Source organism: Maniola jurtina, chromosome 9 (genome assembly GCF_905333055.1).
Source record: "Maniola jurtina chromosome 9, ilManJurt1.1, whole genome shotgun sequence".
NCBI classification, from domain to species: Eukaryota; Metazoa; Arthropoda; class Insecta; order Lepidoptera; family Nymphalidae; genus Maniola; species Maniola jurtina.
Window position 1 is genome coordinate 7381607 of NC_060037.1, and position 23982 is coordinate 7405588.

At 39.7% G+C, this 23982-nt stretch overlaps 1 protein-coding gene across 1 annotated transcript in view; it reads left to right on the forward strand.

Moving 5' to 3' along the window:
- Nucleotides 1–22041, forward strand: part of LOC123867952 (equilibrative nucleoside transporter 4) — a 43895-nt gene extending 21854 nt beyond the window's left edge. The window contains exons 3-10 of the mRNA XM_045910280.1: nt 15706–15909; nt 16958–17196; nt 18109–18181; nt 18739–18945; nt 19741–19928; nt 20262–20390; nt 21013–21124; nt 21699–22041. Of these exons, the coding sequence (XP_045766236.1) occupies nt 15706–15909; nt 16958–17196; nt 18109–18181; nt 18739–18945; nt 19741–19928; nt 20262–20390; nt 21013–21124; nt 21699–21886 (1340 nt within the window). The 3' untranslated portion in view covers nt 21887–22041. The remainder of the gene's footprint in view (nt 1–15705; nt 15910–16957; nt 17197–18108; nt 18182–18738; nt 18946–19740; nt 19929–20261; nt 20391–21012; nt 21125–21698) is intronic.
- The last annotated feature ends 1941 nt before the right edge of the window (nt 22042–23982 follow it).

Below are 23982 nucleotides of genomic sequence, written 5' to 3' on the forward strand. Positions count from 1 at the left end.
GAGTGAGTCAGTGAGTCAGTGAGTGGTAATCGAGCTATATATAGTATAACTAGTTTTTGCTCGGTGCGCGAGCTGCTAAAGCAGCTCGCGTGACGTGGTTGGGTTAACTTTATTATACTGAACCAAATTTATTTATTAAGATATTCACCACGAAAACCCATAAAACGACACCCATATCAATTTTTTTCTTAAAAAGTGCATGTCCGCCATCTTGGATTTCAAAATAAATGTCGTTATCAAAATCAGCGCCCTGGAAAACTCTGAAAACGACATCCATATCATTTTTTGTAAAAATGGGGTGGTTGAGGTTAATAAAGTAGGGTGCGTGGGTGCGCGGACCACTAAAGTGGTCCGCGAGCATGCAGAGTTTGTTCCACCGAGTAGACCTTCGGACCCTGATCATCTTTTGCCAAGAAACCACTCTTCCATCTTTTATAGCCTCCGAGATAGACACCGACGAATTTTGTACGGCGGCCATCTTGTTTTTCCAAAATTTTCCACTTTTTCAATTAATCGTTTACTACATTCTTCAAAAATTGCGAGTTTCAACGAAATCGGTTGGAAAACAAAAGAGTTGCAAAAATCATATAGGCCGCCATCTTGTTTTTTTGAAATGTCATAATTTTCCCCTACTCATATCGCGCATCCAAACATATCTCCAATACATCAATGTATCGTTTTCTGTCTCTTTCTAGGAGAATGAGACATTCAATATTCGCCATACAAAATGTATGGAAAATTAAATTCCGCCATTTTGAATTTTTTTTCTGTTCATCGAGTAGACCTTCGGATCCTGATCCTCTTTTGCCAAGAAACCACACTTCCATCTTTGATACCCTCCGAGCTGGAGACCAGCGAAATTTGTATGGCGGCCATCTTTTCTTCGCCATTTTGAATTTTTTTTCAGCTTTTTGGCAATTGGATGACGTCATGAATGACATTTGGTCGAGCACCCCCCACCTATCTTCAATACCTTGAGCGGACCCTTCACCCGTCTCCGACATCCTCGATCATCAGCTATTTCCAAATTTTTCCTCGATTTTTTTTTTGTTTTCTATACGAAACCATCAGTGAAAAAAAAAAATTTCATACAAAATTTTACAGGAGGAGTTTTTGGGGAAAATCTCGAAAATTTCCCCAAATGTGGCAGCACTGTTTATATATTTCGATACTGCCGGTTGAGCCACACAATCGATTCATACATGTCGACTTTCCAAAATGTTGCCAACTGCCTCAAAAACGTGATCAAAATTTCGAAAAATTAAAAAAAATACAAAATGGCCGCCAACTCGTTTCACAGAAAGATTTTACACGGTTTCATAATTTTCCTATTAACTACAGGATATACCGCTCCCGATGACGTTTCAATCTCTCCTCTCACTCGCACCCACGCGAAAGGGGATTCCGTGAAAAAGACCACGTCGAAAATCACTTTTTCTTTGATAAATTCCAGTGTTGCCAGTCTCCGGTGACAAAAATACCCAAATGTCATTTGTACGAGCAAAACACATAATCACTCATACTCGGATTTTGCTAAAAGTGCGTATTTCTATTTTTTACAATTTCCCGAAAATCTTGAAATTTCCCTAAAAATGGGGTAATTTTTTCCCACCGATCTATACCTCGAATCAATACGTACAACCGCTTCATAGAAGCCGAATCGCTCCGATCTTGCCAACTTTGAGATATTTAACTTTTAAAATTGCGTTTTTTCGTACCTCGAACAAAACGGCCGCCATGACAGCCGCCATCTTGAAATTTTTAAAACCACTCCCGTTCTGTCAAAATACAGGATAATCGTGGGCGAAACACGAAAAAATAGTTATCCTCGACTACCCCGTCTTGGATCTGTGGCGCCGCGGTTCGGGGTCGAAAAATCAAAATTTTGAAAACGCTACGGCTCGGCCGCCATCTTGTTTTTCCAATTTTTTCCACATTTTTTCTTAATCATTTACTACTTTCTACAAAGTTTGCAAAACTCAACAAAATCGGTTGGAAAACAACGGAGCTGCAAAAATCACGTCGGCCGCCATCTTGTTTTTCCGAAATGTCATAATTTTTCCCCAGAGGGTTCCCGAATCCGAATACATCTCCCCTCCATCACTATATCATTTTCCGTCTCCTTCTAGGAGAACAATTATGTCAATGAGTGAGTGAGTCAGTGGTAATTGAGCTATATATAGTATAACTAGTGTTTTGCTCGGTGCACGAGCTGCTAAAGCAGCTCGCGTGACGTGGTTGGGTTGACAAGTATTAAAACGATAGTATTTATTAAGATACAAAATTAACCGCGAAAACACAATAAAACGACACCCATATCGATTTTTTTCTTAAAAAATGCATGACCGCCATCTTGGATTTCAAAATAAATGTCGTTATCAAAATCAGCACCCTGGGAAACTCTGAAAACGACATCCATATCATTTTTTATAAAAACGGGGTAGTTGAGGTTAATAAAGTAGGGTGCGTGGGTGCGCGGACCACTAAAGTGGTCCGCGAGCATGCAGAGTTTGTTCCATTGAGTAGACCTCCGGACCCTGATCATCTTTTGCGCAGAAACCACTCTTCCATCTTTTATAGCCTCCGAGATAGACAACGACGAAATTTGTACGGCGGCCATCTTGTTTATCCAAAATTTTCCAATTTTTTTATTAATCGTTTACTACTTTCTTCATAGGTTGCGAGTTTCAACAAAATCGGTTGGAAAACAAAAGAGTTTCAAAAATCACGTCGGTCGCCATCTTGTTTTTCTGAAATGTCATAATTTTTCCCTACTCGCCTCCCCCACCCAAACACATCTCTCCTACATTATTGTATCGTTTTCCGTCTAGGAGAATGAGACATTCAATATTCGCCATACAAAATGTATGGGAAAATAAATTCCGCCATTTTGAATTTTTTTTTCTATTCATCGAGTAGACCTTCAGACCTTGATCCTCTTTTGCCAAGAAACCAAACCTCCATCTTTTATACCCTCCGAGCTGGACGCTGGCGAAATTTGTATGGCGGCCATCTTTTCTTCGCCATTTTGAATTTTTTTTCAGCTTTTTGGCAATTGGATGATGTCATGAATGACATTTGGTCGAGCACCCCCCACCTATCTTCAATACCTTAAGCGGGCCCTCCACCCGTCTCCGAAACCCTCAATCATCAGCTCTCTCCATAATTTTGGCTTACTAACTTTTTGTTTTCTATACGACACCATCAGTGAAAAAAAAAATTTTTCATACAAAATTTCACAGGAGTTTCTTAGTTGAAAATCTCGAAAATCTCCCCAAAAGTGGCAACACCGGTTGCACATCTCGATACTGCCAGCCGAGATACACAATTGATTCATACATATTGACTTTCCAAAATGTTGCCAACTGCCTCAAAAACGTGATCAAAATTTCGAAAAATGAAAAAAAATACAAAATGGCCGCCAACTCGTTTGACAGAAAAATTTTACATGGTTTCGTAATTTTCCTATTAACTACAGGATATACCGCTCCCGATGACGTTTCAATCTCTCATCTCGCTCGCACCCACGCGAAAGGGGATACCGTGAAAAAGACCGTGTCGAAAATAGCTTTTACTTTGATAAATTCCAGTGTTGCCAGTCCTTGGCGACAAAAATACCCGAATGTCATTTGCACAAGCAAAATACGTTATCGCTCATACTCGGATTTTGCTAAAAGTGCGTATTTCGATTTTTTACAATTTCCCGAAAATCTTGAAATTTCCCTAAAAATGGGGTAATTTTTTTTCTCCAATTTATACCTCAAGCCTATACGTACAATCGTTTCATAGAAGCCGAATCGCTCCGATGTTGCCAACTTTGAGATATTCGAATTTTAAAATTGCGTTTTTTCGTACCTCGAACAAAACGGCCGCCATGACAGCCGCCATCTTGAATTTTTAAAAACCACTCCCATTCCGTCAAAATTCAGGATAATCGTAGACGAAACCAGAAAAAAATTATTAGTTTCAATTTCCCGTTTCGGATCTGTGGCGCCGCGGTTCGAGGTCGAAAAATCAAAAAATTTAAAACGCTACGGCTCGGCCGCCATTTTGTTTTTCCAATTTTTTCCATATTTTCTGTTAACCATTTACTACATTATTTAATAGTTGCGAGTTTGAACGGAGTCCCTTAAAAAACAAAGGAGCTGCAAAAATCTTGACGGCCGCCATCTTGTTTTTCTGATATGTCATAATTTTTCCCCAGAGGGTTTTGGAAACCAAACACAACTCCCCTACATCATTATATCATTTTCCGTCTCCTTCTAGGAGAACAATTATGTCAATGAGTCAGTCAGTGAGTCAGTGGTAATCGAGCTATATATAGTATAACTAGTGTTTTGCTCGGTGCGCGAGCTGCTAAAGCAGCTCGCGTGACGTGGGTATGTTAACTTTTTTATATTTAGTAACCCAATTTATTTATTAAGATACACAATTCACCACAAAAACCCACAAAACGACACCCATATCAATTTTTTTCTTAAAAAGTGCATGTCCGCCATCTTGGATTTCAAAATAAATGTCATTATCAAAATCAGCACCCTGGAAAACCCTGAAAACGACATCCATATCATTTTTTGTAAAAACGGGGTGGTTGAGGTTAATAAAGTAGGTTGCGTGGGTGCGCGGACCACTAAAGTGGTCCGCGAGCATGCGGGGTTTGTTCCACCGAGTAGACCTTCGGACTCTGATCATCTTTTGCCAAGAAACCACTCTTCCATCTTTTATAGCCTCCGAGATAGACACCGACGAAATTTGTACGGCGGCCATCTTGTTTTTCCAAAATTTTCCACTTTTTCTATTAATCGTTTACTACATTCTTCAAAGATTGTGAGTTTCAACGAAATCGGTTAGAAAACAAAAGAGTTGCAAAAATCACGTCGGTCGCCATCTTGTTTTTCTGAAATGTCATAATTTTTCCCTACTCGCCTCCCCCACCCGAACACATCTCCCCTACATTATCGTATCGTTTTCCGTCTCTTTCTAGGAGAATGAGACATTCAATATTCGCCATACAAAATGTATGGGAAAAAAAAATCCGCCATTTTGAATTTTTTTTCTATTCATCGAGTAGACCTTCGGATCCTGATCACCTTTTGCCAAGAAACCGCACCTCCATCTTTTATACCCTCCGAGCTGGACGCCGGCGAAATTTGTATGGCGGCCATCTTTTCTTCGCCATTTTGAATTTTTTTTCAGCTTTTTGGCAATTGGATGACGTCATGAATGACATTTGGTCGAGCACCCCCTACCTATCTTCAATACCTTGAGCGGACCCTTCACCCGTCTCCGACATCCTCGATCATCAGCTATTTCCAAATTTTTCCTCGATTTTTTTTTTGTTTTCTATACGAAACCATCAGTGAAAAAAAATAATTTCATACAAAATTTTACAGGAGGAGTTTTTGGGGAAAATCTCGAAAATCTCCCCAAAAGTGGCAACACTGTTTACATATTTCGATACTGCTGGTTGAGTCACACAATCGATTGATATATGTCGACTTTCCAAAATGTTACCAACTGCCTCAAAAACGTGGTCAAAATTTCGAAAAATAAAAAAAAATACAAAATGGCCGCCAACTCGTTTCACAGAAAAAATTTACACGGTTTCATAATTTTCCTATTAACTACAGGATATACCGCTACCGATGACGTTTCAATCTTTCCTCTCGCTCGCACCCACGCGAAAGGGGATACCGTGAAAAAGACCGTGTCGAAAATCACTTTTTCTTTGATAAATTCCAGTGTTGCCAGTCTCCGGCGACAAAAATACCCAAATGTCATTTGTACGAGCAAAACACGTAATCGCTCATACTCGGATTTTGCTAAAAGTGCGTATTTCGATTTTTTACAATTTCCCGAAAATCTTGAAATTTCCCTAAAAGTGGGGTAATTTTTTTCCTCCAATCTATACCCCGAGTCTATACGTACAATCGCTTCATAGAAACCGAATCGCTCCGATGTTGCCAACTTTGAGATATTTAACTTTTAAAATTGCGTTTTTTCGTACCTCGAACAAAACGGCCTCCATGACAGCCGCCATCTTGAATTTTTAAAAACCACTCCCGTTCTGTCAAAATACAGGATAATCGTGGGCGAAACCAGAAAAAATAATTATCCTCGATTACCCCGTTTCGGATCTGTGGCGCCGCGGTTCGGGGTCGAAAAATCAAAAATTTTAAAACGCTACGGCTCAGCCGCCATCTTGTTTTTCCAATTTTTTCCACATTTTTTGTTAACCGTTTACTACTTTCTTTAAAGATTGTAAAATTCGATGAAATCGGTTGGAAAACAACGGAGCTGCAAAAATCACATCGGCCGCCATCTTGTTTTTCCGAAATGTCATAATTTTTCCCCAGTCGACTCCCCCATCCGAACACAACTCCCCTTCATCACTATATCATTTTCCGTCTCTTTCTAGGAGAACAATTATGTCAATGAGTCAGTGAGTCAGTGAGTGGTAATCGAGCTATATATAGTATAATAATAACTAGTGTTTTGCTCGGTGCGCGAGCTGCTAAAGCAGCTCGCGTGACGTGGTTAGGTTTTACTATATTGTATTAAACCGAATTTATTTATTAATTTACACAATTCACCACAAAAACCCACAAAACGACACCCATATCAATTTTTTTCTTAAAAAGTGCATGTCCGCCATCTTGGATTTCAAAATAAATATCGTTATCAAAATCAGCGCCCTGGAAAACTCCGAAAACGACATCCATATCATTTTTTTGTAAATTAGGATAATAATTTAGTAGGGTGCGTGGGTGCGCGGACCACTAAAGTGGTCCGCGAGCATGCAGAGTTTGTTTCACCGAGTAGACCTTCGGACCCTGATCATCTTTTGCCAAGAAACCACTCTTCCATCTTTTATAGCCTCCGAGATAGACATCAACGAAATTTATAGGGCGGCCATCTTGTTTTTCCAAAATTTTCCACTTTTTCTATTAATCGTTTACTACATTCTTTAAAGATTGCGAGTTTCAACGAAATCGGTTGGAAAACAAAAGAGTTACAAAAATCATATAGGCCGCCATCTTGTTTTTTTGAAATGTCATAATTTTTCCCGATTTCCATCCCACACCCGAACATATCTCCCATACATCAATGTATCGTTTTCCGTCTCTTTCTAGGAAAATGAGACATTGAATATTCGCCATACATTTTCTATGGGAAAATAAATTCCGCCATTTTGAATTTTTTTTCTATTCATCGAGTAGACCTTCGGACCCTGATCATCTCTTGCCAAGAAACCACACTTCCATCTTTTATACCCTCCGAGCTGGACACCGGCGAAATTTGTATGGCGGCCATCTTTTCTTCACCATTTTGAATTTTTTTTCAGCTTTTTGGCAATTGGATGACGTCACAAATGACATTTGCTCGAGCACCCCCCACCTATCTTCAATACCTTAAGCGGGCCCTCCACCCGTCTCCGAAACCCTCAATCATCAGCTCTCTCCATAATTTTGGCTTACTAACTTTTTGTTTTCTATACGACACCACCAGTGAAAAAAAAAATTTTCATACAAAATTTTACAGGAGTTTCTTAGTTGAAAATCTCGAAAATCTCCCCAAAAGTGGCAACACCGGTTGCATATCTCGATACTGCCAGCCAAGATACACAATCGATTCATACATGTCAACTTTCCACAATGTTGCCAACTGCCTCAAAAACGTGATCGAAATTTCGAAAAATTAAAAAAAATACAAAATGGCCGCCAACTCGTTTTGCAGAAATAAATTACATCGTTGTACAACTTTTCAAATAACTACAGGATATACCGCTCCCGATGACGTTGCAATCTCTCCTCTCGCTCGCACCCACGTGAAACGATCGCCCCTGAAAAAACACCACGTCGAAAATCACTTTTTCTTTGATAAATTCCAGTGTTGCCAGTCTTCGGCGACAAAAATACCCAAATGTCATTTGTACGAGCAAAACACATAATTGCTCATACTCAGATTTTTCAAAAAGCCCGTATTTCGATTTTTTACAATTTCCCGAAAATCTTGAAATTTCCCCAAAAAATGGGGTAATTTTTTTTCTCCAATCTATACCTCGAGCCTATACGTACAATCGCTTCATAAAAGCCGAATCGCTCCGATGTTGCCAACTTTGGGATATTTAACTTTTAAAATTGCGTTTTTTCGTACCTCTAACATAACGGCCGCCATGACAGCCGCCATCTTGAATTTTTAAAAACCACTCTCGTTCTGTCAAAATACAGGATAATCGTGGGCGAAACACGAAAAAATAATTATCCTCGACTACCCCGTTTCGGATCTGTGGCACCGCGGTTCGGGGTCGAAAAATCAAAATTTTGAAAACGCTACGGTTCGGCCGCCATCTTGTTTTTTCAATTTTTTCGACATTTCCCATTAATCGTTTACTATTTTCTTCAAAGATTGCAAAATTCAACAAAATCGGTTGGAAAACAACGGAGCAGCAAAAATCACGTCGGCCGCCATCTTGTTTTTCTGAAATGTCATAATTTTTCCCCAGAGGGTTCCCGAAACCGAACACAACTCCCCTACATCACTATATCATTTTCCTTCTCTTTCTAGGAGAACAATTATGTCAATGAGTGAGTCAGTGAGTCAGTGAGTGGTAATCGAGCTATATATAGTATAAAACTAGTTTTTGCTCGGTGCGCGAGCTGCTAAAGCAGCTCACGTGACGTGGTAAGGTAAACTTTATTATATAAAACCAAATTGATTTATTAAGATACATAATTCACCCCGAAAAACCCCATAAAATGACAGGCATTTCTATTTTTTGTAGAAAATGTAAGTCCGCCATCTTGGATTTGAAAATAAATGTCGTTATCAAAATCAGCACCCAGAAAAACCCTGAAAACGATATCCATATTATTTTTTGTAAATTAGGATAATAATTTAGTAGGGTGCGTGGGTGCGCGGACCACTAAAGTGGTCCGCGAGCATGCAGAGTTTGTTTCACCGAGTAGACCTTCGGATCCTGATCATCTTTTGCCAAGAAACCACTCTTCCATCTTTTATAGCCTCCGAGATGGACACCGACGAAATTTGTACGGCGGCCATCTTGTTTTTCCAAAATTTTCCACTTTTTCTATTAATCGTTTACTACATTCTTTAAAGATTGCGAGTTTGAACGAAATCGGTTGAAAAACAAAAGAGTTGCAAAAATCATATAGGCCGCCATCTTGTTTTTCTGAAATGTCATAATTTTTCCCTACTCATATCGCGCACCAAAACATATCTCCCCTACATTATCGTATCGTTATCCGTCTCTTTCTAGGAGAATGAGACATTCAATATTCGCCATACAAAATGTATGTAAAAATAAATTCCGCCATTTTGAATTTTTTTTCTATTCATCGAGTAGACCTTCGGACCCTGATCATCTCTTGCCTTGAAACCACACTTCCATCTTTTATACCCTCCGAGCTGGACACCGGCGAAATTTGTATGGCGGCCATCTTTTCTTCGCCATTTTGAATTTTTTTCCAGCTTTTTGGCAATTGGATGACGTCATGAATGACATTTGCTCGAGCACCCCCCACCTATTTTCAATACCTTAAGCGGGCCCTTCACCCGTCTCCGATATCCTCAATCATCAGCTCTCTCCATAATTTTGGCTTACTAAGTTTTTGTTTTCTATCTGACACCATCAGTGAAAAAAAATATTTTCATACAAAATTTTACAGGAGTTTTTTAGTTGAAAATCTCGAAAATCTCCCCTAAAGTGGCAACACTGTTTCTATATTTCGATATTGCCGGCTGAGTCACACAATCGATTCATACATATTGACTTTCCAAAATGTTGCCAACTGCCTCAAAAACGTGATCAAAATTTCGAAAAATTAAAAAAAATACAAAATGGCCGCCAACTCGTTTTGCAGAAATAAATTACATCGTTGTACAACTTTTCCAATAACTACAGGATATACCGCTCCCGATGACGTTTTAATCTCTCACCTCGCTCGCACCCACGCGAAACGATCGCCCCTGAAAAAAGACCACGTCGAAAATCACTTTTTCTTTGATAAATTCCAGTGTTGCCAGTCTCCGGCGACCAAAATACCCAAATGTCATTTGTATAATCAAAACACATAATCGCTCATACTCGGATTTCGCAAAAAGTCCGTATATCGATTGTTTACATTTTCCCAAAAATCTTGAAATTTCCCGAAAAATGGGGTAATTTTTCCCCACCAATCTATACCTCAAGTTCATATGTACAATCGCTTCAAAGAAGCCGAATCGCTCCGATGTTGCCAACTTTGAGATATTTAACTTTTAAAATTGCGTTTTTTCGTACCTCGAACAAAACGGCCGCCATGACAGCCGCCATCTTGAATTTTTAAAAACCACTCCAGTTCTGTCAAAATACAGGATAATCGTGGGCGAAACCAGAAAAAATAATTATCCTCGATTACCCCGTTTCGGATCTGTGGCGCCGCGGTTCGGGGTCGAAAAATCAAAAATTTTAAAACGCTACGGCTCAACCGCCATCTTGTTTTTCCAATTTTTTCCACATTTCCCATTAATCGTTTACTATTTTCTTCAAAGATTGCAAAATTCAACGAAATCGGTTGAAAAACAACGGAGCTGCAAAAATCACGTCGGCCGCCATCTTGTTTTTCTGAAATGTCATAATTTTTCCCCAGAGGGTTCCCGAAACCGAACACAACTCCCCTACATCACTATATCATTTTCCTTCTCTTTCTAGGAGAACAATTATGTCAATGAGTCAGTCAGTGAGTGAGTGGTAATCGAGCTATATATAGTATAAAATTGAGCTATATATAGTATAACTAGTGTTTTGCTCGGTGCGCGAGCTGCTAAAGCAGCTCACGTGACGTGGTAAGGTAGACTTAATTATATAAAATAAATTTATTTATTAACCCCGATTAATTCACCCCGAAAAAACCCATAAAATGACAGGCATTTCTATTTTTTGTAGAAAATGTAAATCCACCATCTTGGATTTGAAATTGAATGTCATTATCAAAATCAGCACCCTGGAAAACCCTGAAAACGACATCATGTTTTTCTGAAATGTCATAATTTTCCCCTACTCATATTATTGCGCATCCGAACATATCTCCCATACATTAATGTATCGTTTTCTGTCTCTTTCTAGGAGAATGAGACATTCAATATTCGCCATACAAAATGTATGGGAAAATAAATTCCGCCATTTTGATTTTTTTTTTCTAATTATCGAGTAGACCTTCAGATCCTGATCATCTTCTTCCCAGAAACCACACTTCCATCTTTTATACCCTCCGAGCTGGACACCGGCGAAATTTGTATGGCGGCCATCTTTTCTTCGCCATTTTGAAATTTTTTTCAGCTTTTTGGCAATTGGATGATGTCATGAATGACATTTGCTCGAGCACCCCCCACCTATCCTCAATACCTTAAGCGGGCCCTCCACCCGTCTCCGATATCCTCAATCATCAGCTCTCTCCATAATTTTGGCTTACTAAGTTTTTGTTTTCTATACGACACCATCAGTGAAAAAAAAATTTTTCATACAAAATTTTACAGGAGTTTCTTAGTTGAAAATCTCGAAAATCTCCCCAAAAGTGGCAACACCGGTTGCATATCTTCATACTGCCAGCCGAGATACACAATCGATTCATACATTCTGACTTTCCAAAATGTTGCCAACTGCCTCAAAAACGTGATCAAAATTTCGAAAAGTAAAGAAAAATACAAAATGGCCGCCAACTCGTTTCACAGAAAGATTTTACACGGTTTCATAATTTTCCTATTAACTACAGGATATACCGCTTCCGATGACGTTTCAATCTTTCCTCTCGCTCGCACCCACGCGAAAGGGGATACCGTGAAAAAGACAGTGTCGAAAATCACATTTACTTTGATAAATTCCAGTGTTGCCAGTCTCCGGCGACAAAAATACCCAAATGTCATTTGTACGAGCAAAACACATAATCGCTCATACTCGTATTTTGCGAAAAGTCCGTATTTCGATTTTTTACAATTTCCCGAAAATCTTGAAATTTCCCTAAAAATGGGGTAATTTTTTCCCACCGATCTATACCCCGAGCCTACACGTACAATCGCTTCAAAGAAGCCGAATCGCTCCGATGTTGCCAACTTTGAGATATTTAACTTTTAAAATTGCGTTTTTTCGTACCTCGAAAAAAACGGCCGCCATGACAGCCGCCATCTTGAATTTTTAAAAACCACTCCAGTTCTGTCAAAATACAGGATAATCGTGGGCGAAACCAGAAAAAATAATTATCCTCGATTACCCCGTTTCGGATCTGTGGCGCCGCGGTTCGGGGTCGAAAAATCAAAAATTTTAAAACGCTACGGCTCAACCGCCATCTTGTTTTTCCAATTTTTTCCACATTTCCCATTAATCGTTTACTATTTTCTTCAAAGATTGCAAAATTCAACGAAATCGGTTGAAAAACAACGGAGCTGCAAAAATCACGTCGGCCGCCATCTTGTTTTTCTGAAATGTCATAATTTTTCCCCAGAGGGTTCCCGAAACCGAACACAACTCCCCTACATCACTATATCATTTTCCTTCTCTTTCTAGGAGAACAATTATGTCAATGAGTCAGTCAGTGAGTGAGTGGTAATCGAGCTATATATAGTATAACTAGCTTTTGCTCGGTGCGCGAGCTGCTAAAGCAGCTCGCGTGACGTGGTAAGGTTAATTTTATTATATAAAACCAAATTGATTTATTAGGATACAAAATTCACCCCGAAAACACCATAAAACGACACCCACATCGTTTTTTTTTCTTAAAAAGTGCATGTCCGCCATCTTGGATTTCAAAATAAATGTCGTTATCAAAATCAGCGCCCTGGAAAACTCTGAAAACGACATCCATATCATTTTTTGTAAAAATGGGGTGGTTGAGGTTAATAAAGTAGGGTGCGTGGGTGCGCGGACCACTAAAGTGGTCCGCGAGCATGCAGGGTTTATTCCACCAAGTAGACCTTCGGACCCTGATCATCTTTTGCCAAGAAACCACTCTTCCATCTTTTATATTCTCCGAGATGGACACCGATGAAATTTGTGTGGCCGCCATCTTGTTTTTCCGATTTTTTCCACTTTTTCTATTAATCGTTTACTACATTCTTCAAAGATTGCGAGTTTCAACGAAATCGGTTGGAAAACAAAAGAGTTACAAAAATCATATAGGCCGCCATCTTGTTTTTCAAAAATGTCATAATTTTTCCCGACTCCTATCCCGCACCCGAACATTTCTCCCATACATCAATGTATCGTTTTCTGTCTCTTTCTAGGAGAATGAGACATTCAATATTCGCCATACAAAATGTATGGAAAATTAAATTCCGCCATTTTGAATTTTTTTTCTGTTCATCGAGTAGACCTTTGGATCCTGATCCTCTTTTGCCAAGAAACCGCACCTCCATCTTTGATACCCTCCGAGCTGGACACCGGCGAAATTTGTATGGCGGCCATCTTTTCTTCGCCATTTTGAATTTTTTTTCAGCTTTTTGGCAATTGGATGATGTCATGAATGACATTTGGTCGAGCACCCCCCACCTATCTTCAATACCTTGAGCGGACCCTTCACCCGTCTCCGACATCCTCGATCATCAGCTATTTCCAAATTTTTCCTCGATTTTTTTTTTGTTTTCTATACGAAACCATCAGTGAAAAAAAAAATTTCATACAAAATTTTACAGGAGGAGTTTTTGGGGAAAATCTCGAAAATCTCCCCAAATGTGGCAACACTGTTTACATATTTCGATACTGCTGGTTGAGTCACACAATCGATTGATACATGTCGACTTTCCAAAATGTTGCCAACTGCCTCAAAAACGTGATCAAAATTTCGGAAAATTTGAAGAAAATACAAAATGGCCATCAACTCTTTTTGCAGAAGCAAATTAGGTAATTTTACAACTTTCCTATTAACTACAGGATATACCGCTCCCGATGACGTTTCAATCTCTCCTCTCGCTCGCACCCACGCGAAATGATCGTCCCTGAAAAAAGACAATGTCGAAAATCACTTTTTTTTTGATAAATTCCAGTGTTGCCAGTCTCCGACGACAAAAATACCCAAATGTCATTTGTACGAGCAAAACACATAATCGCTCATACTTAGATTTTTCAAAAAGCCCGTATTTCGATTTTTTACAATTTCCCGAAAATCTTGAAATTTCCCGAAAAATGGGGTAATTTTTCCCCTCCAATCTATACCTCGAGCCTATACGTACAATCGTTTCATAGAAGCCGAATCGCTCCGATGTTGCCAACTTTGGGATATTTAACTTTTAAAATTGCGTTTTTTCGTACCTCTAACATAACGGCCGCCATGACAGCCGCCATCTTGAATTTTTAAAAACCACTCCCGTTCTGTTAAAATACAGGATAGTCGTGGGCGAAATCAAAAAAAATAATTATTCTCGATAACCCCGTTTCGGATCTGTGGCGCCGCGGTTCGGGGTCGAAAAATGAAAATTTTGAAAACGCTACGGCTCGGCCGCCATCTTGTTTTTCCAATTTTTTCCACATTTTCTGTTATTCATTTACTACTTTCTTCAAAGTTTGCAAAATTCAACAAAATCGGTTGGAAAACAACGGAGCTGCAAAAATCACATCGGCCGCCATCTTGTTTTTCTGAAATGTCATAATTTTTCCCCAGAGGGTTCCCGAATCCGAACACATCTCCCCTACATCACTATATCATTTTCCTTCTCTTTCTAGGAGAACAATAAGGAGCCGGTACAAAAAAATTTTCGGCATGTGGGATATCATTGAGTACGAATATTTTTTTATTCTTTTTTTCCTAAAAAAATAAGGAAATGGGGGGCGGGGGGGGAGGGCTCAAACGTGACAATTTTAGACCATTTTTGTGAACGGGGCTATCTCAAATCTGAACTAGGCAAGAATATGAACTTGCGGTACGTTATGTACCCTATAAAGCTGTATTTAAACAACAATATTATGTTCATAGTTATACACGGAACCCTGAAAGAGCGAGATCTGACTCGCAGTTGACCGGTTTTATCCCTAAGGCCGCATCCACGGTCTTTAGTGTTCGTGGTCTGCACTAAAATTTTGCCGCATTCTAAGTAATACCTACTTACCTTGTTTTTGACTTTATCTCATTTGTAAATAACGTTATTTTTAATCCCCGACCCAAAAAGAGGGGTGCTATAAGTTTGACGTGAGTATCTGTGTACCTGTGTGTCTATGTATCTGTACACATCTGTGTATCTGTCTGTGGCATCGTAGCTCCTAAACTACTGAACCGATTATAATTTTTATTTTTTAAAGGTGGCTTGATCGAGAGTGTTCTTAGCTATCATCCAAGAAAATCGGTTCAGCCGTTTGAAAGTTATCAGCTCTTTTCTAGTTACTGTAACCTTCACTTGTCGGGGGTGTTATAATTTTTTTTTTTTTTTTATTGAAAATTATTCAATAAAACTTAAAGCTAGCCTTATCTAATTACTATACAAATCATGCCCGCGTGGAATGGTGCCAAGAATACTGGCTGCATTTCCGCGTTGGACAGCCAGGCTGATCCGTTGCGCAAAAAATGAGCCAGCCCTTCTGTCACCCGATGAGGCTATTAAACGCGGTGAAATGTCTCGTAAAAATTTCTTTGCACTAAGACTCCATGGCCCCAGGGTCTCCACGGCAAACGGAACAAAGATGTAACTCTCATTTAATTTTTAATTTACACTTGTTCGCAGGTATATTGCTGTCCCTCGCGACGATGCTTTTTGTTGCGATCTGCAACATCGGTTGGGACGGTTTCTCGCTGAGCGTGTCTTACACCATCAACCTGGTTGCCATAGGAGTGGTGGCTTTTGGGTGTACAATCCAACAAGCTTCGTATTACGGTTTCACCGGCTGTCTGCCACCTCGGTACACGCAGGCTGTGATGGCGGGGGAAAGTATGTAATCCAAGTATGTTAACAACACAGTAATACGATTTTAATGGATACAGCCTTTCATACAATCCATACTAATATTATAAATGCGAAAGTGTGTCTGTCTGTCTGTCTGTCTGCTACGCTTTCACGGCTCAACCACTGAACCGATTTTAATGAAATTTTGTACAGACTTAGGATACATTCCGGGGAAGGACATAGGCTACTTTTTATCCCGGAAAAACAAACAGTTCCCGCGGGATTCCTAAATACTCATCCGATTGATCGATTCGTATGAAATTTGGTGCCGAGGTAGCTTGCGTCCCTGTAATTGACATAGGCATTTTATCCCGGAAAATCAAACAGTTCCCACGGGATCTTTAAAAACCTAAATCCACGCGGACGAAGTCGCGGGCATCCTCTAGTACAAGATAAAGTTGAAAACTAAAACCCGACTGCGATCGTCATAATAAGCTCGCTGACATAGGTATTATTGTAAAATTGTTTTCTTGTCGCTTGGTATACATTTACGTTCTAGTACATTTATATTCATGAACTCAAAATTGTCTCCTCTTTCATTTGACATCCCACTCAATACAATAGCATAAAAAAATTTTTGGAGATCCCCACTTTTTTGAGGTAGCATCCGTTAAGTTAATGTTCTTTACAACGAATCAATGGACACCTCATTCATTAAAATTGGCCCAGTAGTTTAGGCCCAGGATACATACATACATAGACTGCTAAAATCATAACCTTTCCTTTTGGCTTTGCCGCAACTCGCAAAAATTAATTAGATCTTGTACATGTGCAGTGTGCACCCTTTTACCTACTTGACTTGAACGCTCTTCCGAAATCTGTGTTTCCTGCCTCGTAATTTAATTCAACACGAGTGAATCTTCTATACAAATAATATAGTCGAATACTTATTTGCATAGGTCTGTATACATCATGCAAATAAAGAATTTCTATTCCTAAGTTATAGAAAAACACGTGCCATTCTGTCCACATCCATCGTATGAATCATCAATCAAAATTGATACCAGGAAAAAATTGCTTTATATTTTTCTAGGCGCAGCTGGATTCTGGGTCTCATTAGATAGAATCGTCACCAAGTATGGATTTGATCAACCCAAACGCAGCACACTAATGTTCTTCGTGTTTTCAATTCTGATCCTACTCGGTCACTCTATGTTGCACCATGTCATGATGCGACATCCACTTGTGCAATATTACCTGCGCCTGACGAACGAATCGCGGCATAGACGTCGTATACAACTTCATCTGAACCCCACTGAAGATGCCACTTTGGTACGTACAATGATCACAAAAAGATAGATAAAGATATTTCTGATCCTACTCGGTCACTATACCTATATTGCACCATGTCATGATGCGACATCCACTTGTGCAATATTACCTGCGCCCGACGAACGAATCACGGCACAGACGTCGTATACAACTTCATCTGAACCCCACTGAAGATGCCACTTTGGTACGTACAATGATCATAAAAAGATAGAGATAATTCTGATCGTACTCGATCACTCTATGTTGCACCATGTCATGATGCGACACCCACTTGTGCAGTATTACCTGCGCCTGAAGAACGAATCGCGGCACAGACGTCGTATACAACTTCATCTGAACCCCACTGAAGATGCCACTTTGGTACGTATAATGGTCATAAAAAGATAGATAAAGATAATTCCGATCCTACTCGGTCACTCTATGTTGCACCATGTCATGATGCGACACCCACTTGTGCAGTATTACCTGCGCCTGAAGAACGAATCGCGGCATAGACGTCGTATACAACTTCATCTGAACCCCACTGAAGATGCCACTTTGGTACGTATAATGGTCATAAAAAGATAGATAAAGATAATTCCGATCCTACTCGGTCACTCTATGTTCCACCATGTCATGATGCGACACCCACTTGTGCAGTACAACCTGCGCCTGACGAACGAATCGCGGCACAGCTGTCTTACACAGCTTCATCTGAACCCCACTAAAGATGCCACATTAATAGAAAGATACAAAAAATAAAGACAGTCATACACATTTGGCTTTTCAAAAAGTAGGTCGCTGCCGAGTTTCTTGTCGGCTGTTTTATTAGAATCTGCTGGTACCTGAATCCAAAAGTACCTACTATATAAAAATTTACCTACATTTTATGTAGACCCAAGTATAAAATGAATACGTGTATACCTTTTCCAGATGGAAAGCGAAGCTGGTGAACCTAGTTACGGAGTGCTGAAGCTGCAAAGCCCGGCACCTTCAACTGGAGTTGGTGAGTCTGTCGGATTTTAAAAATATTCCAAATCAAGCGGCTTTTGCAGTTGTTAGCGCTCTAATTGAAAGCGTGCGGTATTTTCGTAACAATGTCTGCACTCTACAGCTCAAACCAGATATAGGCTATCGATTTTGGTCTGAAAAGTTCAACTTACATTTTGATAAAAGCTAAAATTAATAATTACTTGGTGTTGAGTTTTGGACCAATATATGTTTCAATAAATGGTTATTCAAGAGGCCGATAAACCTGATTCCTGAAAAGCCAGCAACGCACTGGCGGTTCCTCTGGTGCTGTAAATATTCATGAAACAAATTCAAAATCATTTATTCAAAATAAGTACTATTGTACAATTTTTGGTAGTCAGAATTGTTAGATTTGTAAGATGATATAGTGATATGGTGATGATATTAATTACAAAACTTAAAACTAAAGCTACGAGGGTTCCAAACGCGCGCAAGTCTGGGCGGTGGTAATCACAAAAATATAACCCGCCTGCTCGATTACTTATTATTATTACGTAGGTACATAGATAATAACCACGCATCTAATTTCAGCCGAAGCTGAAAATACGTTCAGTTTTTCGAACCCTGTATACTCGCCCACGGCCACAGCGCCTGTGCCGCTCGTATCACCCCCGCAGAGTGTGTCGGAACAATCGGGCTCACCGTCAGCCACCCTCCGGACTCCGAGGCCTTCGTATAAAGTTGAAGATGTAGTCTTCGAATCACCCGAGAGGCCTACTTCATGGCGAAACTTCAAACGTAAGTTGTTAAGTATTTAATAAGTAAGCTAGGAAAACCGTACCTAGTCTTTACATAGACAAGTACCAAAGTGCGATAGGGATCTCTTTTACATTCAAATTCAAAATATTTTATTCAATTAGACTTTTACAAGTACTTTTGAATTGTCAAAAGCATCTACCACTGGTTCGGAATGCCTTTCCTACCGAGAAGAACCAGCAAGAAACTCGGCAGTTGCTCTTTTCAAAGATTTCATATACAATATTATGGCATGTATATAAAAGTAATTGAAATTAGCACTTTTTCTAGGTCTTTAACTACATCCATGCAAAAATCACGTCGATCCTTTGCACCGTTGCGACGTGATTGAAGGACAAACCAACAAATCAATCAATCAATTTTTTTTATTGATATACAAACCAATACACCAACAAACAAACACTTTTTCGCATTTATAATATAGATAGTAATGATGTTGTGATGAGCAGAGACGACCATACTGCGATCCCTGGTAGATGGAGAGACAGTAGGTAGGCGCTCTCAAACTAAAATTATTTTTAACCCCCGACCCAAAAAGAGGGGTGTTATAAGTTTGATGTGTGTATCTGTGTATCTGTCTGTGGCATCGTAGCTCCTAAACTAATGAACCGATTTTAATTTAGTTTTTTTTTGTTTGAAAGGTGGCTTAATCGGGAGTGTTCTTAGAAAATCGGTTCAGCCGTTTGAAAGTTGTCAGCTCTTTTCTAGTTACTATAACCTTCACTTGTCGGGGGTGTTATAAATTTTTAATTTACACTTGTTTCTTTTTGATCTCAGGTGGTGTTTTAGCTCGTTGGGCCGTAGCTCGGGCCATCTATCCGTACATGGTGTCTATTGGTCTAGTATACTTCACGACTCTGAGTCTATACCCCGGTATCGCATCAGAAGTCCCTTCATGTCGACTTGGGTCTTGGATGCCGATAGTACTGATGTCCGCATTCAACTTCTTCGATTTTATTGGAAAGGTAAGCATTAAACAGTTTAAAATTAAACCCACTCGACCAGAACGCTCAACAGATAGCTCAACGGTTGAGGAGCGGACTGAATTCCGAAAGGTCGGCGGTTCAAACCCCACCCGTTGCACTATCATCGTACTCACACCTGGCACAAGCTTTACGCTTAATTGGAGGGGAAAGGGGAGTATTAGTCATGATTAGCATGGCTAATATTCTTTAGAAAAAGAATACCTAGTAACGAAATTCAAAATCGAGTTTGTCCATAGAGTAGATAGAGCCAAGTACGACTAGTGCTCTTTGTTCATTTCAGTAGTTCATATAGGTACATCTCTTGTTCATCAGATAGCAGCAGCGTGGCCGTACGAATGGAGTCGCAGTCAGTTATTGATGGCCAGTGGTGTGCGCCTTCTATTGGTCCCTCTTATGTTATTATGTGCGGCCCCTCGACATTCGCCACACATCGTTGGAGACGTAAGTTTCATACCTCAAAAGGAAGCACAACCTTTCCTTTTGGCTTTGCCGTAGTCGGGTAAAAAAGGAACTCATAGGATCTCTTCGTTGTGTATCCGTCCGTCGTGCACTTTATAGAATCGTGAAATTCGGAAGGAAGTACAAGTAAAGGAAAAATTGCGAAAATCGTGAATCTGTGGTTGCATCACAAAACAAATTAGTGCTCACGACCAAATAGTTTATCAAATCACATCAAGATGGTGCTGTCCGTCATTAATTCAGTGTTGTACAATTGTTGTTGGAGCGATAAATTTTTATCATAAGTAATGGTTTGAAGAATCTTTTAGTTTTACCACTGATTCGGAATGCCCTTCAAGAAATTCAAAAATTCATAGGTCTAGGATTCAAAATATACCAACCGTTGTTAAATAATTTTATTCTGGGAGGTAACTACTTAAGTTCTCCGGTCTTAGCACAAGCTTTACAGGTTGGAGCGAGTAAAAGAAAAAGTCGTGCATAATATTATTGATCTACACGTAGGCAAAATTTTGCATGAAAAATCGTTTTGTTATTAAGTAGCTGCTAGGTAATTTATTTTTGCAAATAAATGCACTGCTTATATCTTTACTTTTCTATTTTTCAGGTTTATCCAATAATGTTTTCCGTTGTATTAGGCTTCACAAATGGTCTATTTGGATCTGTGCCCATGATAATGGCACCATCGCGTGTTGGAAGGGAGCATAGAGAAATTGCAGGTACAGTATGATTCGATTACCGCGTAAATAAAAGTTAGGCAGCGGCTTACAAAAAAATAAATAACAAGTGAGAGTTTTTATAGCGATCCTTAATAGATACCGGTCCTAATTGGGTACAAGAATCTTATTATTACTAAACAAGTCTACTTTCAGGCAATTCTGAGAGAGTTTCATGATTCACTCAATATAATGATTGTGAAGTTGATCACAGTTTCAAACTACTATCTGAAACATGTTTCGTAGTAGTTGAGTTCCGCCGTCTGTTCTGGGTCTGGGTCTTAGTTTACTGTGTCCAAAAAAATTGAAAACTAAAACACGATCGTCATAATAAATGCTGAAATTAATAAGTAAATTAACACGGATCTGTACAACGAATCAATTGACACCTCATTCATCAAAATCGACCCAGTAGTTCAGGCGCTACGGTGGAACACACTCATGCAGTCTCTGGATGCAAACATCAATACATACATACATGGACTGCTAAAATCATAACCCTTCCTTTTGGCTTTGCCGTAGTCGGGTAAAAACTGACCAAAACGTACCTAAGTCTTACCTGCTATGTATTTTTCAGGTAACATGATGACTCTGTCCTACAACGGCGGTCTACTGTCAGGGTCTTTAGTATCCTACTTACTATTGAGTATGCTAGGTGAGCCGGCAGACATGTGCCGCATATACCCAACCCCCGTTTTACCCACCATACCACCTGTACCAGCTACCAATGGGAACGCCACTCTTGTACTCGCTGCTATACATTAAAAACATAATATTTGACACCCACCACGTATGTAGGTACTTAGTTAAAACTAAAGCACTGTGATCATCCTCAACCTCACTTCAAGAAGCCCTCGGTAACCTGGGCGGTCTATACTCGGCTTCTGGAGCGAGCTTGGATGGCTGGAGTGAAGACTTCGGCGGGGAAGGGCAAAGCACGCACAACAGACGGAAACGTTTAAGTGCGGAAACCAGCCCAGAGAGAAGAAAGCACTGTTATCATGAAAGTCTTTTGTTTTTAGATTGATAAGGAAATATACTGAGATTTTGACCTTGATCAAGAAAAAAGCGTTACCTAGGCAAGGTTTCCTTGGTGCGTACCTCTAGCTGCCTGGCCATGTAGTCGCCGCGACTACGTACCTACGTAAAATAATTATAATCTACTTATTATTGCACATAAACGCAGAAAATGGTTTATTGAAGCATAAACGTATCACTTTGTAGATATTATCTGTAATACTTGTATCATAAGAATGAAGATAAAAAGTAATAGTTAAGTACCTACCTACTTACATACTATACATGACTAACTTATCGATTAATCCCACAATTCTTATCATCAATTCATCATTCTGTACATTTTACTCCTGTCTTTAGCTCGGTACTGCAAAATATATAATATGTAGCTACCTACTATTATGACTTTCACAATAATAATATATTATATTGTGTTGGTTAACATTACACGTCTTTAGCAACATCAACTAGATAGAGGAAAGTGGGGCAGACTAATGCAGAAAAATTCAAAATGACATTTTACTTCTAAAAATAAGTATTGTTCTACGCATAACAAATATTACAAATATTATAGTACAATTACAATTACAATTAAAGAGCTGTTAAATAAGAAGATTAAAAAATCGGTCTTTTGTGCTAGTCGGACTCGCACACAGTCGAAAGATTCGATTGACTGTAAAAATTGTGTATTTTGCCGATTTTCACAGTATGCATTATGTCTTACGGAATCTGGCTATGTAAATGTACTTATTAGAAGTATGCTCCTAAAAATAGCATATTATACAATCGAAGATTATGTAAATGTTAATAAAGCATTGATCTGACTCGCTCGCTCCGGGAATGCGCGGGGCTGCAATTGTTTGTACAGGGCATGATATTATTGTAAATTGAACATTTGAAAAGAGCAACCGTCGAGTTTCTTGCTGGTTCTTCTCCGTAGGAACGGCATTCCGAACGAGTGGTAAATTAGTTTGACGATTCAAAAGCACTTGTAAAAGTTTACTTGAATAAAAATACATTCTATTCTATTAATGTGCATCCAACTGCCTCACTTCCCCTTACCTACTCATAATTTAATGTCTTAAGGCTCCTACACACTATGCCGGCGGCCTGGCCGGCGGGCATGCCGCCAACAAGCCCGGCGGCATGCCGCCAACAAGCCCGGCGGGTATTTGAGCCGCCGGGATTGCCGCAAAAACGAGCCGCCGGTATGGCCGCCGCCGGGGTTGCGCGGCAAGCCGGCGTAGTTCGCTCCCGGCATTCGAGTGATAGTGTTGTGCGGTGTCATACTTGAATAGGTACGGTACGTAAAACACATTAAAATGATATTTAATTGGGATGACGAAGCTGTGTTGCTTCTAATTGAAAAGTTTCGTGAAAATGACATTTTGTGGAATCCCAGAAATGCAGACTATAAGAATAAAAATAAAAGGATCGACGCGCTGAATATAACTGCAAGTTTATTTGGAACTGAAAAAAGTGAAGTAGAGCGAAAATTAAAAAATTTAACATCTCATTACTTTCCATTCTGCCACTTTTGGTGTCGCAAACTCGGACGCATCCAAAATCTTCATCTTTTGAGTCTTTTGCTAATTAAAATTAATACTACGGCCGCGATAGCAATGTTAACGGCCTCGTTGTCCATCGTCGTAGGAACACAAAATGTACACCACTAGCGCTTTAGCCGGCTGCAACTACTGAAATGATGCTCTGCGGCCACCAGCGGCAAGTGCCGGCGCCTGACTATGCCGGCGGCAAATCGCTTGCGGCAAAACCCGCCGGCATAGTGTGTAGGAGCCTTTATAGGAGGTTGTACCTATATGTACGTATCATTAAACAGCTTT